Genomic DNA, 15,853 nt, shown 5'->3' with positions numbered 1-15,853 from the left:
TTAAGCCACAGTTCCCTGTCACAGATAATAAGGCTGGGTCCAACAGCCAGAGCTCTGCCTCCTTATCACCAAAACACCAAGTGCCACTTTGAGGACCTGACCATAAAAAGCCTGCGAACTTTTATCAGCGCCCAGTAACACAATAGTAAAACATTCCTGCTCGGTGGCCGGGGCTGCGCACGGAATGCCGCGAGCTGTTGGCGCGGGCAGGCGCAGCCGAGGCGAGCCAGCCCCGCCGGAGCCCGGCCCGGCTGCGGGGACGCGGCGCGGAGCGGCCCCGGCACCGCGGGGACGCGGCAGAGCCCAGCTCCACAACACGGGCTGGCTCCGCCCGGAGATTCTCCAGCGCTACAATTTGTTGTTTCTCCAAATAGTGTCAATAACTCGGCTCTCTGAGCAATTTCCAAGATGTTATCACAGAGATCAAAATTGTATTAACTTTGAGGCAGTTCAGAGGAAAAAATTCGGTGAGATCAAGTAATTTGCGTAACATGAAGAGTTTTTTTTCTTGGCCGTGATACACAAGCTTGTTTAGAAGAAAATCATAGCATTTGCAGTGGAGACTAATAGATTTAAGGCATAATTTTTTCTTACCACAGCAAGAGGGGAAAAGAACATTAAATTTCAGGTTTTGTTATTGGATTCTCAGTGCAATTACCTTCTGGTGTGAAGTCTTGTTTTCCAGATCATATAAGGGAATGTGTAGCCCTTTCAGTAAATCCGTGTTACTTTCCACTTCCTCTAAGACTTAGCCAAAATTACTGAAAATTGTTCCAACATGTTTGCCAACACACTGTATTGTGCCCCAGTAACTAAGATTGTGCAGCTTTGATCTCAGACTGCACTAACTGATGAGAGAAAAATACTGGTTTTACTCAAAAAATATTGCAATAATATTTAAATAATATTTACAATGAACCAATGCAGGTGTGAAATCTTTTTTAAAAAAGAATGAAGGAAACACAACAATACATTTTTGTGACACACAACTTCACTACACGAGCGTTCCAGACAGCTCTGGTCATCTTGATATTGCAGAATGACCCAGGAGCTGTAAACTGCTTCTGTTCCACTATTAGTCTAGTATTGATTTATTTTGATTCAAATGGCAGAGCTTAGAAAACATTGTATGAGAATGGCTGGACCAGCTATGACGGGTTTAAATATTGCAGTCAAGCACATGGTACATGAGCCCCAATATTTTCCTGAACTTCCCCACACATATGCAAAGTAGTTTTTTAATTGCACTTTGCAATTAAAATTAGCATTTCGCTAATTTAAGAAAAGAATCATGCCTTGGCAAGAAGCATCTAAGGAACAGAAGAAGGGCTTCTTGCAAAACAACAACAGAAAGGAATAACTGGCTTCTCTCTACAATTCAGTATAAATTTTACTGAAACTGATAATAGAAATAGCTAAGAGTATAAAAGCACAATAAAGTCATTTATTGTTGGATCCGAGGAAGCAGAGCTGATATTCAACCATCTCAGTGTAATTATCCTAGCACAAGCTTTTTTCCACAAAATCCAACAGAGACACAAGGAAGGCAGGAGCCTGAAGGCTGCTGAGCCCCCACAGCAGGTGATGAAGCCACCACCTTCTCCAGGCTTCTTCCAGCCCAGCTCCCAGGGGCTCCAGACACTGCTCAGGGGCAGCTCTGGGAACCAGGAACTCTGAACCAACAAACATGGATGGGTCACTGCTTCCAGAGAGCAAGTGACAGCCCCCGGCTGGCCCCCTCCCATCCAGACCCCGGGTTTCCATCCCACTCCAAAAGGAAACGCTGCCGATGATTAGAGAGCACAATCAGTGGGTTTTGTGCTCCCATCAGTGAGTTTGGTTTAAAAGCCAAGACTTCTGATATTGTGATCTGGGCTCCTTACCAGCCCTGGCAGAACTGTAAAGAACTTGATTATGTTCATTGTCACGTCAGGAAATGATATTTTTCTGCCTTAAAGCAAGAATGTAGGATGACCTCATGTGTAAAAAGTGTTATGAAGTGTAAAAAAGTGTCAGGTCATTCAAAACACTCAGTGTTTGGTTTCTTGTAATATTACACAAAAAGGAAATGGTTGTTGCTGTCAAAGCTACCATGTATCATGTTAACAGCTCTATTTTTGCACTTACTATTGGAGCTGGCCTGAGAGGATTTTTGTTGGTATTTCATCCCAAATCACTGGGAAAACCATGTCCAAAATTTGACTAAGACAGAAATGAAAAGTGTTTTCCTTTGGAAAAGGCAAACCTTTCACTTAAATCCTGTGGCTAGTTCTCCTTCTGCTCTTGCAATCAGAGCATGGAAAAGCTGCAAAGCAGCACAATTTTGGAGTAAATGTGTTTTAAATATCGTAACTTGTTAAAGTGTAAATATTCCTCAGGCCTGAAGTAATGGAAAAGCCCTACTAGTACTGCTAAGTATTACTGCTGCTCTGGTAGGTACCACCACCATGGATATCAAAAGGATAAATGATTAACGTTTCCTGATGCTCTGGAAATGCCATGCAATAGTGGAGAGTATTTTTGTCCCACTAAAACAAAAAAAAATTCTCCTTGTCCATTCTTTAATTAACTTATTTTTGCTGGTTTATACTCATCTGCAGCAGAAATAGGTGGGTGGTTGCTGTGTGGGCAGAGGAGGTAGAAGGACTGGCCCAGCAAACCTCTGATAGTCACATCCTACATGACAAGCCACACCTTTTCTTTCTGTGATAGTCATGGAACGAAGGACAAATAAAGCAGTCACAGCACCAGATTCCCACCCAGTTTTCTTTCTTAATACATGAAAGATCAGTGAGACAAAGCAGGGCATATTCCTTTACTGCAGCTCAGCTCCCTCCCCACAGCAGGCAAGGACCTCCTGTATCACTACAGGCTTTGCACGCAGCAGAATGTCCTGCTGAAAGCAGGACAATTGTTTTATTATTTGCTTCCTGATACATATATTGCCAAGAAGCTGAGCCTAAAACCTGGCTGTTTTTCTCTTCTTTTATAACACAAAATATTCCACTTTCATCAGCCTGAACAATAGTAAGGTGTCTCATCCTTTAGATATCATTATGTCTCCTCTATTATGTATAAAACATATTCAAGTACCCGAGGAGTATTATTAGTCACCAAAAGCTATTTTTAGTTTTTAAACTTCCTGCGGGTCAGTTTGGCTACAGAGGCATCATCACTGCTGTTTCTTTTTCTCTAAATTAACAACACAGCTCTGCAGAGTCAGACCTTGACCCTACAGTGCTGGGTACACACATTTACCATTGTCTAAAATCCAAGCAGGAGTGAATCCCCAGTGCAGCACAAACATCAAACGAGAATAACCAGGGAAAAACCAGAGAATTCAACTCAGTAATGGTGTTTTGTCTATTTAAAATCATCAACATTATTTCTGTAGGCTGAAATATCTTTTTCCAGATAGATGTAGTGTATTGTTTTATATGATGTTTACAAACCCGATCTATTTTCCTCAGGCTCTATTAATATTCTCAAGTTTAACCAGTGAAGCATCTGCAAATTTCCTTATGAAGCTGTTTTCCTGTCCTTTGAGTTGGGAGGCTACTTACATTGAGCCCTGATACTGTTCCTTTCAGTATCCCTGACACATTTTCAATTACATTTTGCCACGCTATCAGTTCAAATTTCACGTTCTAATTATAGCCACAAACACATCCATCCCAAACCAGCTCAGGGAAGGAGTGGTGCCCAGCTTTCAAAACTTCCCTCAAACGCACAGGAGGCCAAATTAGATTATGACAGACATTTCCATGAGCTAAGCAACTTGGAGAGCTTAACTTCTTAAAGAACAAGACCTTCCCAATCTTTCTGGCAGGCTCCCCAACCATAATACTGCATGCTAAAGAAAATCTGAACTATTGACATACTCTACTTTCAGCTTACTTAAATAATATTTTCCATACTTCTGCTCAATTAGTAGTGATATTTAAAAAGCAAATAATTGACATTATGCAAAAACACATGGACATGAAAAATTCTGAGTGCAGTACTTAAAGTCTGCTACAGCTATTGTATTTCTTGGCCAAATATTATAGCTTGCAATGGAGAGGAAAAAAAAGGAGGTTTAGGATTCATTACTTATTCCAGGGTTTTACAAATAAAAAACTTCTAAACCTGCCTAGCATTATCCATAAAATACAAAGAAAAAGAAGAGTCCTTTTAGCCATGCTCTATGTTCAATTTTAGGCAAAGGTATTCAGCATTTACAAATGAAAAATGTTCATGATTTGAAATTTTATCAGTGTCCCTGCTATAAACCACTCTAAGAAAAGACACTGTCTTGTTTCAAATGTTGGACCACTTCCAGTATCTGGCAAATTTTAACATGTATCCCTGGCTTGCCAAACATGAAAGCTAGCTGTCAAATTCCTCCCAGATATGATAAAGATGGCACTCAGGATTCAAACTCTCATTTATATAAAATAACACATACAAAAGGTTTTTAGACTTGATATGGCATGAAGTTTAAATTCTAGCCTGAAGCATCTTTGCTGTGAAACATTATTTTAAGTAGATAACCACAAGCAATTACTAAAGAATTAGAACTTTCTGGGCTATAAAATCCACTCTTCATCCCCAGAATATTACCCAGCTCTGAACTAGAAGGTATGGGAAAGGCAGCTGCATGCCTGTATTTGTGATTTTAGAGGAACACTATCTGTGAACTGTGGACTTTTTAAAGCAGTTGCTGACCTACAAACAAGTTGGATTGCTTGGTCCTAAAAGAACTCCTTGAGACTTAAAATGATTAGTAATCCATTAGCACTGATAATGCTGTTTCCACAGTGACAGCTTAGTCAAGCTCTCAAAGTCCAATTTTTGATGCATTTGTCTTTGTTTCACTTTCTATCCAACTCAGTAGAACATTAAATTTTATATCACTGAGCAGATTTGCATTTTACCTGTTTTACAGAAAGAACCATCAACTAGATTTTCCCATTAAAGAGCACTAAAGTGCCAGTTTAACTCGATCTTTTTCAATCTTTTTATTAAAAAAAAAAAGACAAAATAGACTGATATTCATCTTCAAGAAGCACAAATTTCTCCTTAGCATATAAATTAAATACATTTTATAGTCCTTCCAGGGACTATAAATTTGCCAACAAACAAAACTAATGGTAAAATGAAGCAAAACACAGCTCTATGTTAAAACATTCAAAGGGATATTTCATGGTACATAAATGCTTTCTGTCAAATAACAACATATAGATGTACAAACTCAGCCTCCCAAATACACATCTTCACGTACTTGCAATGGTTAAATTATAAATCAGCAGCAGCAGTAGCTGACTGAAGGCCTCCTTTCAGCAACAGTGCACTGCAGATAAGCCATATGGAACATGAAAAGTTTCCAAGTGCAGCAATCCATCTGCATAATATCCCTCATAATCTTTTAGAAGTTCTTCAGCAAAAAATATTATCTCCTACTCAGAGTTTGCCAAGAAAAAAAATGGCTTAACTCTGATTAGAATTCATTTAATAAATGGGTTCTTTAGGTCTACCTGCCCATGTAGGATTGCAATTACAAATACTTTTTGTCCTGAATAGTTCTTTACAGCTTTAAAACTGGAAAGGATAACAGAACTGTTTCAGAGTCTTGGTACTCAAGATAATTTAGTGCTATCAAAACAGTAATTACAACACGAATGGCAACCATTCCCAAAGAAAATGTTTAGAAGATTCCAAGGATTAATGCTATTGTTAAAATACTGTTCACATGTAAGATTATGGGCACTAACTACATCTCCCAGAACAAGCTCTAACACCTTTAATATTTGTATGGAACTGCCACCTTGTTTCATAAAAAAAACACCCCAAAAATAAGAAATAAGACAACTGAAAGCAGGTATTTGAAAACACCAGCTGAGATCAGTGTGTACAACAGGAAGCAGAGAGCCTCCCCAAAAATAAGGAAACAGGGTGCAAGCAATTACATCTCTGTTTTTACTGAACTAAAATAATGAGCAGGTGGGATTTCCAGACACAGCTGTAATAATGTCACAATTCATGTTTCAAATGCAGAACTTCTCAGTTGTGTGTCAACACAATACATTTAACATGTCTTTTCCTGTGTAGCCTCCATTTAGTGCAAATTATTCAAAATCCAGAGCACCTCTTTGAAGACTGTCCTGACTTAATGTGAAAAGGGGTGGGAAATCAAAGGTGGGACCTTGAGCAGTAGAGAGAAAAGGCTGTACAGGAATCAGGGACAGAGAAATTTGAGTAAGCTTTATCATGTAATTCATGTCAACATTAGATAAAGACTGGCTCTGGAATGCTTGATTTATTTTTTTTCTCTTTTTAAAAAGTCATTGTAATCAGCAAGTACTGAATTTTAAGTTACTTGCAGGAAAGAGCAGGGCTTTAAATGGTACTAGTTTGTTACAGTTGTAGAAGAGTTTTACAGAGGACAATGTGTAATAGCTTTGATCTAAAAAATATTTACAACATTCCCAAAATATCTGGGATTTTTAAATAAAAAAAGTATTATTCACTTTCTGCTGAAATTACCTAGTATTTCCAGTAAAACATAAAAATTAAATTAAAATTCACCCTATTGCAAATTTAACTAACTTGCCTAGCATTGCATAGTCTACACCATGACTTACAGGGCTCCCATACACAATATCACATCACTGATATGACGCAAGATGTACCAAAAAATCCTGGGTAAGTCACTAAATGAACTGATGTGTACTTGTCTGAAAGTATGGAGAAGAATGGTATGTCACATGTTGTGTGTCTCATGTCACAGGCTGTTAGGGTATTCAGAGGTCTGTACCACAGGAACTGCCACGACCAATATTTTCTTTTTTCAGGTGCAGCTGGTCCCCAAACCACTCCAGGAGAAATTACCAAGGGAAGTGTTTTGTTCAGGTGAGTGCTGAGTGTTACAGCCCCCCTGGGCCACAGCACCTGCAGTAAAACCCTGGCAGGGGACAAGCCACAGACTCCCTGAGCCTTCTGCTGCACAAGCACCATCAGCTCGTGACCCAAACATGAAGATTATTCAAAAGCAACATATTAAAAACTGCAGACATGGTGAGGTCCAAAAGGCAGGGAGTAGTGAAGCACTGGAGATGATCCTCCCCTCCTTTGGGCAGCTCATGCTCAAACATGAACGTGAGGAACTGTGATGATCAAGAAGCTGCACTGCTGCTGTCCCTCCTGCAAGGTGGTTAATCCCTGGCAGAAGACACAACCAAACCCACAAGCCTGGAAGTCAAAAGATGGGATTACATTAAGTCTGCACTGAAATCAAGCCTACCACATAAAGAACAGTCCTCCATCTTGCTGTAGTTGCAGGAGATGCTTTGTTCTGGGTCTATTCTTTCCACGCACAGCTTGTGTAAAGTCACTCTCTCTTGATCAACAGATGCCATGGTCCTCACTTTGAAATTGCAAAGTAAAAATATACTTTTCTGTCACTACAGAATTTCAAAAGCACCAAATTCTGCAGCAACACAAGGGCTGCAGAATACACGAGACCAGCACAGCTTGAAGAACTTGTTCATACAATAATTATGTCTTTGTGTGACTGCCTGCATGAACTCCAGCACTAACAAGCAATGAGCTGTTGCGGATTTTCTTGGAGTCAATTTTCAATCCTACTTAACACAACGTCTCCAGAACAGCTAAACCCAGAACTCAATCTCTGACAAGCGTTTCCCGAGCAGTGGGTGTGAGAACTGGACGTTGTGTGTCTGCCCCATAAATTTCAAATATAAAAATATTCTCCTAACACGGAGCAGAAACAGTTGGAAAAACATCACTTGCACAGCTGGGAAATAAAACCAAGTTTCAGGCAGAGGGGAATCCAATCCCTGCCTATTGCAGGGCTGATCCTGCAGAGATTTTTGTAGACAGAGCACACAAAAGCTCTGTACCAGTATTTGACACAGATTTGGGATTCTGGCCCTCCCAGCAGCACAGCCTCCAGAGGAGCATCCGATCCAATGTGAGATTGTAATGATGCACAGCCAAGTCAGCTGCCACTCATCACTCAGTGATCAGCTTTTTCTGGTAGTTTATTAAAAAATGAGAACATCACGGCGAATTTCAATTCACAGCTCTAAAGTCATGTCACTGGTGTAACTGTGACAGGGCTGGCGTAGGACAGAGAGCACCCTGAACTGCAGCTACACAAAATCACTGCTGGCAATACAGCAGCCAAGTACAGTCATTATTAGCAAGATTTCAGAAATTTCTATAAAAAGATGCATTCTAGACAAACTTCAGATATCTATATGCTTTAAATAGTGACTAAATCTGGAATTCATCAAAATTCAGAATACCAGCAGAGCATGGTAAATTTAAAGCACCGGCACTGTTTTAAAGAGGTAGAAGAAATAATATATTCTTAACCCTAAAACACAAAATTTATTCACTGCTTTAGATACAAGGGAAGTGCAGCTTTAGACTATTTGCAGGCAAACCAAAAGCTGCTTGAAAAAAAAAAATCTTAGTCTATCCTACTTCTGAAAATTCTTTATATATCAGCAATGAAGGAATGCAAAACAACATTAACTCAGAACTAAAACTTTTTGCCAGTACTGTCAGCTTACTTAAAGTCACCAGTAATCTGATATTTTGAAATAAATAAAGAGGTATGTTAATCATCTGTACGTCCAAAGCAATTTCAGCACAGCCAAAGAATTAAAATAATATTGTTGAGTAAAACAGTATTACCAAATGTAAGATATGGAAAAATCACTAACAGTAAACAGCTCAAAAAAATACTGTAGGAATTGAGTGCTGAATTTCATCTCCCAAACGAAAAAGAAAGAGGAGAGGAGAGGAGAGAAATGAGAGACAAAGACACCATCAGGAGGGGCAACTGTTCTGCTTAGCACAAAATGCACAGTTGTCTTCTGTCACAATACTGAAAATAAATATTTGCTACCTTGACCACATTTTATATTTTTCAAGGTAGTTGTTTTTTCCTAAACCATGAGTGGTAACTATAATCCCTAGGTAGAACCTGTCTATAAATCAGGTTTATAGCAAACACTTATACTAGAAAAAAAATAAGATTCAAACCACTATACACAGACACATAAAAATATACATGTGTGTGTGTAGATATATGTATGTATACATACATATATATAAAAGCTTTTGATGACTCACTCCAGACCACTTCAGTTTTCAGGCACTTTCCCTCTTTTTAAGGTAAGCTAAAAGAAAATTTTAGTCCTTAACCATACATAAATCCTCCTCAACCACCTCCTTAAAATGTCTCAAAGGTATTTGTGTGCCATCTCAAATTATTTGAAATGTTATATGCGGTATAATTACATTTACATAATCATTTAGCAAATCAAGCCCAATAATGCCTACATTTTCTCAGCATCATGGGCAGATTACCAAGTCTTTTCCTTCCTTCACTGAAGTAATTTTTAAGCTTCTTCCTTCTTTTAAATGTGCACCACTTATTCCCACAGTGTTTGGAGACCAAATCAAGTGGTTTGAACTACAAAAATACCTAATACTACACCAATGCATGTTCTTCTATCAGCCCAAAGCTTTTTTCTTTATTCCCCCCAGGTTTTGCTCACTTCTGGCAGTTCTCCATCTATCAAATACACAGGAATGCAAAGCAATGTTAACACATCCCAGTGCCAGCCTTCCTCCAACCTCCCGTGTGTGTTTAACCATCAGCATTCCTGGTGCCACCTCACAGTTCTGTAAAGCTGTGCTGATATTTCACACAGATTTGGAGATTTTAGTCACACACATTCAGCATCAGTTTTCATTTTCTTGGCTGCAGGGCACTTTCTTCTTAAAAATACATTAAAAAATTTACGGTGTAGCTTGCGTCATAAAACATTTCAAAGAAATAATTATTTTTTAAGCATTTTGCCCAGTTTCCACCATCTTACTTTAGACAGCAAAATATAGAAGCCCAAATTGCTTTGCAAATCCTTATCTAGATCGGATACACCAGGTATCCACCAAGGAAGGAAATAAGATCAATTAACTGAAGGTCATTCTCATCTAATTTTGTATGTGTGCATCCAAGTATATATTTAGATACAATTCCCAGATCTTCATTTTCATATGAAGTCAACCCAAATTTAAAAAAAAGGAAGCAATGAACCAATTCAAGTGCTACCAAAACAAACTACTACGCACCAACAACAGTTCAAAATACACATTGGTTATTCCCAGCCTGGAAAAGAAGCAATGCTGGGAGGTGGAGAAAGCTGGATGAAAAACAAAACCAGAGAGCTTTTGGTTTATAAACACAGTGTTTCAACACCAACTTTTCTGTTTATGCTCCCCACACTGTTACACTTGTCTCTTGGCATATGCTCCATCTGGCTGGGGAGATGCATCTGCTTCTTCCTGCTGCAGGCTCTCCACGTGCAGCTGAGCTCTCGGTGCTCACTCGGAGCCAGGAGCCAACAATCCCATCTCTGATCGCAGAGATGTTCCTGACTGCAGAACGTGCACTGCTCCTCTAACAGCTCCATTAACATTTCGTGAAAAGGCAGAGATTAAATGTATTTTAATGCAAGAAAACAGCTGATTACAGAAGAAGATTAAACTGGCTTGTTGACCCTGCTGAAAGCAGCAGCAGGGTCATTTACCCTACTTTGTCTGAACTGTGACAAAACCACTCTCACACCAAACCATCACAAATGTTACTCCCCATTACAGTCACCTATTCCCATGGTAAGGTATTTAATACAAACATCCAAATCATTTGCTGGAATTTACACCAGAGCAGTCCCTCCACAAGAATGAGTATGATTGCAATAATTACATGCCACAGTTTAAGAGAGATTTTTTTTGTACTTTCTAGTTACAATTTTTATTACAGATCATTACCTATTTCAAGGACAGCTGTCAATATCTGGGGTATAACCTAAGCCTTATTCAGCACATTACTCTACACTGAAAACAGCATTAAACTACAGAGCACAGGAGAGGCTCATTAACTGACACCCACCCGGAATTCTCCTGGGCACAGATGCCAACTGGGAAAGTAGGTCACATTTTACACAGGCTCCTAAAAATCAAATCACCTCAGTCTGATGAGGTGAGATGAGGAACAAGCAAAACCCACTATGGCCAAGTGTAGGTGAAATAAACCCTGGTTTACTGTATCAGCCAAGGAAAATTAAAACATGGAAAAAAGATAAAAAGCTGAGCTAAACAGGCAGGAAAAGCCATCTTCAGCCCTTGAGTCCCAGAAGTGAGGCTGGGAGAGGGGAATAACTGCAACTGCTGCTTTTTAGGCCTTATTGAGGGGCAGAAGGACCCAAAATGGAAGTGATATCTTATTGTAAATAACCTGCAATAATCTTAACATCCTGCACTAAAGAAAATATACAGTGCCTGCTCATCTCCCTCTTTTCCTTTGGATTTAAAAACAACGAATGCTCAAGGTCTCAAATTGTGTTTTATATGCTAAAACATTTTGTTGACCATATGGATACAGAATCCTGATAAAACCTGAAATTCTTCCCATTTTACTCTGCAGAAATACTTCTTTCTTCAGGAAAAATAATTACTTGTCAAGAATAATCTGTTACAGAAAAAAAGTCCATGAACATTAAAGCATCAAATGCTTTAACACCTACAGCAAGTCCTTGAAATCACAGACAGCACTTCAGTGTAACAATCTGCAACTGTGCCATTATGGGTTTGTAAAACCAAATACATGATCCCAGTATTTCAAGAATTCAAAGCACACACTGAATAAAAAATTCACTCTTTTCAATACCTCTATATGGTACATCTATGCAGTGCAAGAGCACTACCTTACACTCCAGTAACCTCATAGAAGAACAGGTACAGGACAGCAACAGATCATTCCAATCTACAATAACATGTTCAGCCAAAGACATAACTGCATGCATCAAAAAAAATTCTAATATTCATTTAAAATGCCAGTGCTCTCCCTCCCACTATGTTTTCACAAACATTCCAGCAGCAACAGAAGACACCAAGCTCTGGGCATATGAAAGCAATTCCTATGCCAAAACTGAGCAGGAGACAACTACAAGGGGAAGATGTCTCATTGATTTCACTTAATCATTTACAACATTGCTGTCTACCCAGTACTGGAAATCAGTAGCAGCAGATTTGTTTCCTCCCTTACCCAGCTTCTGAGCTGTGTGGAATTACCTTCCTTCTAGCCCAGGAAAACCCACCCTCCTGTCATGCACATCAGGACCACAGTGGCTCCAGAACAGTTCCACAGTGAGCCTGTGTCCCAATAAATGCCATTTGTCACATTCAAAGAGGTAAGTGAATTACTGAACTAAGATCTATACATTAGCTGTAACTCCATAAAATGGAATTACTTTTTATATTTCAGTTCAGTATGAATTTGACAGATTTTAGGTGCTTTGCTGCAGTAATTTTCATTTGTTAAAATAGAATTTCAATGTCATTACAAAAAGAGAGAAGCCATTTTACATTGTTCTTTCAGCATGTTTCCAAAATGCTGGTGATGTCACTAAACATCTATCACACTCCCAGCACCCATCAATCCAGAAAGAAAAAACCCAAAAATATTTCACAACCAGGCTAAAGAGCACATAGGGCTAATCTGAAAAGATAGGAGGCTGCATTCCTAAATTACACATTCCTAAAAGTGGGAATAAAGGCCCGAATTCCACACTAGCATAAAACATTAAACTCAGGGAAGAAAAACAGAATCTGCAGATGAGTCCTTGCATGTTCCCCCAGAGCAAAATCAGAATCTGCAGATGAGTCCTTGCATGTTCCCCCAGAGCATTCTGCTCTTGGGTGCTAAGTGCACTTTTAATGCACTTGTTGGGGTCAAACACTTGACTCTGGTAAAAAAACCCACAAACAAGAAGAGCCCTAAAAAGCAGCCTTGCATATAATTATTCTGGAAGAGGCCCTTAGTCCTCGTGATGTGAAGAAGCACCATTACCATGAGTCACAACACAGAGAGGCCCCTGCATGCAGAACAAAACCCAGCTGAACTTGCATCCCTGCCTCAAACTCATGTCTGTCACCATCAAAAGCTCATTCTGCAGGAATTAGGATTTCCCTTCCTCTCCAGTGGCTATCCCTTATTTATGCTAATCCAGTGACTAAGCCTTCAACCCTTCATGGCTTGTATTATCCCTCTCTTGAGAACTCAGTGCTGAAGACAGAAGTTGAGGAGGGTATTTTTTTCTGATCATAAAAGACAGTTGACAAATTAGCAGAGAATCTTCTCAGAAAGAAATATAAAACATTTGTCTGTACCTCAGTTTTGTAAATCTGATTTTTTGCTTGCACACTCATGTACAAGATCAGCTAGTACCATCCCTGTACTCTGATCCCCTTGGCAATAGGCTCTTCAGCTATTCAAGGCTAATCATTATTCTGAAATCATTCCTAAAAAGCAAGGCATTTGTTCAGAAGACAACTTCAGAATTTAAATTAAACCCTTAAGTCAGCCACCTGTTTTGGTCTATTTACAGGACTACTGGAGACATGCTCTGAAAGGCAGTTACAGTACATCAAGGCTCCAATTGCCAAGAAAATCCTTGAATTCTACTGCACCTAATTTAGAAATTATGTACTGAAAAGAGTTTCTATTTAAAGCTTAAGCATTATAAAAGTAGATGAAACCAATACCTTGGAGTAAATATATTCATGTTATTCTATTACTGCAGAAAGTGCAGTCGTTCTGCTGCTATTTCAATTGACAGTCACTGGACAACAAATTGAATTAAGTTTGCTTTATTCCACAGATTGTCTTTTTTTGTCTTTTTTTTTTTTTTGGCTGAACAAGGGGCAGCAGAGGTGGTGGGGCTGATTTGATCCATGTTCAAGATATGACTGGTAAAGTGGCTACTACCTCAGAGGAGAAAATGGCCAACTATAATTGTCAGTTAGGCTGAGGGCATTCTTCTGACCTTTCTCTCCCACTCAGTCGATTTTTTTCCCCCCATTAAGACCTTGAACATTTCTCCCCCTCCTTCCCCAGAAAAACAACCATTTTTCACACCTCTATTTCCATTGCCAAATGTGATTGAAATCAAACATGTTTCCCAGAAACTGGCAGGGGGTGGAGGGCAGATGGGAAAACAACATGGCTGTAAAGACAAGTTATTGCCTTAGAGAAACCAGACTAAAAGTAGCAGTTTACATTTTATAACACGGTATTAAATAACTTTAAAGCATTTAATTAAAATATCTTAAAATGCTCTAGGTTGCTCTATGTTTTAATTATGAAGGAGATAAGAAGACTGACATGTCTTCTCAAATTGTTACCTCAACGATATCTGAGTTGGTTCTGCTTTCATGGGGCTCGTTGTATTCTGTGTATTTTAGTAGAACTTTGTCCATGTCAGTGCTGGCATACTGAAAGAGTTTGTTAGAGCTGTTAAAAATGATGAGTGCTATTTCACAGTCACAGAGCACACTCAACTCATAGGCCTTCTTCATTAATCCAAACTTCCTCTTTGTAAAGGTGACCTAGAGAAGAAAGAATAATGATTGATTTATTTTTTTTTAAACACATGACAAGGCTTTGAAGGGAAATAATCAAGGTATACACTGATTGAGCCTACACCATTTACTCCTACTGTAATATGCAGCTTAACACAAGAACTGCCTATATAACATCTGGTGCCAATTTTAGAGTCCAATGTTCTCTATTAGACTAAGTTAAACAATTACAAAACACCCCCAACACTTCCACTGGTAAATAGCAGCCAAGAAGAGTTAAATTTTAATTGGAGTTTTAGTTAGAATAGAATAATTTAGCCTTATTTCCTCTGTTCAATAAACTGACTTTCCAGGTATCAGAATATTTTCTTCTGTGGTACTCAACTTTAATTATAATAAAACCAAAGAAAACAGAACAATCAATGGAAGTAACACTTACTATGCACTGTGATTTCTAATTATGTAAAGCTAAGAAATATTGCTATTTTGTTGTATTAAGTCATCTATTCAGATTCACATATAATTTGACTTTTCTGCCACTTGGAAACATCAGGAAACAACTGTTCTGTCCAGTTAGAACTGCTGTGGGGAAACAAACCCATTACAGACCATCACACAGAAGCATCTGCCCATCAGGGAAGGAGGAAACAGTTATGGAAGTTATCATCAGTTATGATTTTAAAAAAAGTTTAAAAAATCATTCCTTTCACAAGAGAACAGCTAAGTATATAAAAGTGTCAATGCATTTGACACCTCCCTATTACAATTCCAAGCACAAGCCTCTGCCACAGGTGAGTGATCCACATGCCCCATGTCCCACAGACAATAGTCAATGAGCTTTAGCAAGAGAGGAATGAAGTAAGGCACAAGAAACAATCAAACCTGTTTTCTGGGTGTCTGGAGTTTAATTACCAAGCTGTACAGCAAGTTTTTGGGAAAATGGATGGGAAACTTCTGTATATACACACCTGAAGGCTTTTTTCTCCTCATTATCTCACACACATTACTTTTTAATACCATTAATAAAACAAAGTATATTCTATTCTTCCCACCATGTTAACAGTCTCAGAGGATACACAGCTGTTGTTCTTCTGACACTTAAAAGGTTGTTACCTGAGTATAAGCAGGTATGGAGAGGTATTACTGCTCAGTGTTTGTCAGGAAAAAGGCATTATAAACAAGCTGTGTTTGTGCTGTGTCACCTGGAGAAGTCCTCAGACAAAAGAAGGAAGGTTTTACTGCCACTGAGGACCAGCAGGATCCCAGACAAGAGCTCTCCATTTCTTTACTGGCATTTTATCATTCTCACCTCTTGTAAGGCTGATTGTGAGATTCTCAGCTGGCATCAACTTCTCTCTTGGTGCTTGGACAGTGCCTAGCACAAGCCTCTCTACCACAGCACCCTGAGCCTTAC

The 15,853-nt window shown here is 39.0% G+C and overlaps 1 protein-coding gene across 6 annotated transcripts in view; it reads right to left on the bottom strand.

Annotated features, from left to right (window-relative positions):
• MEF2A (myocyte enhancer factor 2A) overlaps positions 1–15,853 on the bottom strand; it is an 80,862-nt gene that overhangs the window by 28,377 nt on the left and 36,632 nt on the right. For all 6 annotated transcript variants that reach the window (XM_041418763.1, XM_041418765.1, XM_041418766.1 and 3 more), the window contains exon 3: positions 14,263–14,466. In XM_041418763.1, the coding sequence (XP_041274697.1) occupies positions 14,263–14,466 (204 nt within the window). The remainder of the gene's footprint in view (positions 1–14,262; positions 14,467–15,853) is intronic.

The sequence above is a fragment of the Onychostruthus taczanowskii genome, unplaced genomic scaffold, assembly GCF_017590055.1.
Source record: "Onychostruthus taczanowskii isolate IOZ18803 unplaced genomic scaffold, ASM1759005v1 scaffold6, whole genome shotgun sequence".
NCBI lineage: Eukaryota > Metazoa > Chordata > Aves > Passeriformes > Passeridae > Onychostruthus > Onychostruthus taczanowskii.
Note: the sequence above shows the minus strand (reverse complement) of the source record. Positions and strands in the feature narration are given on the sequence as shown.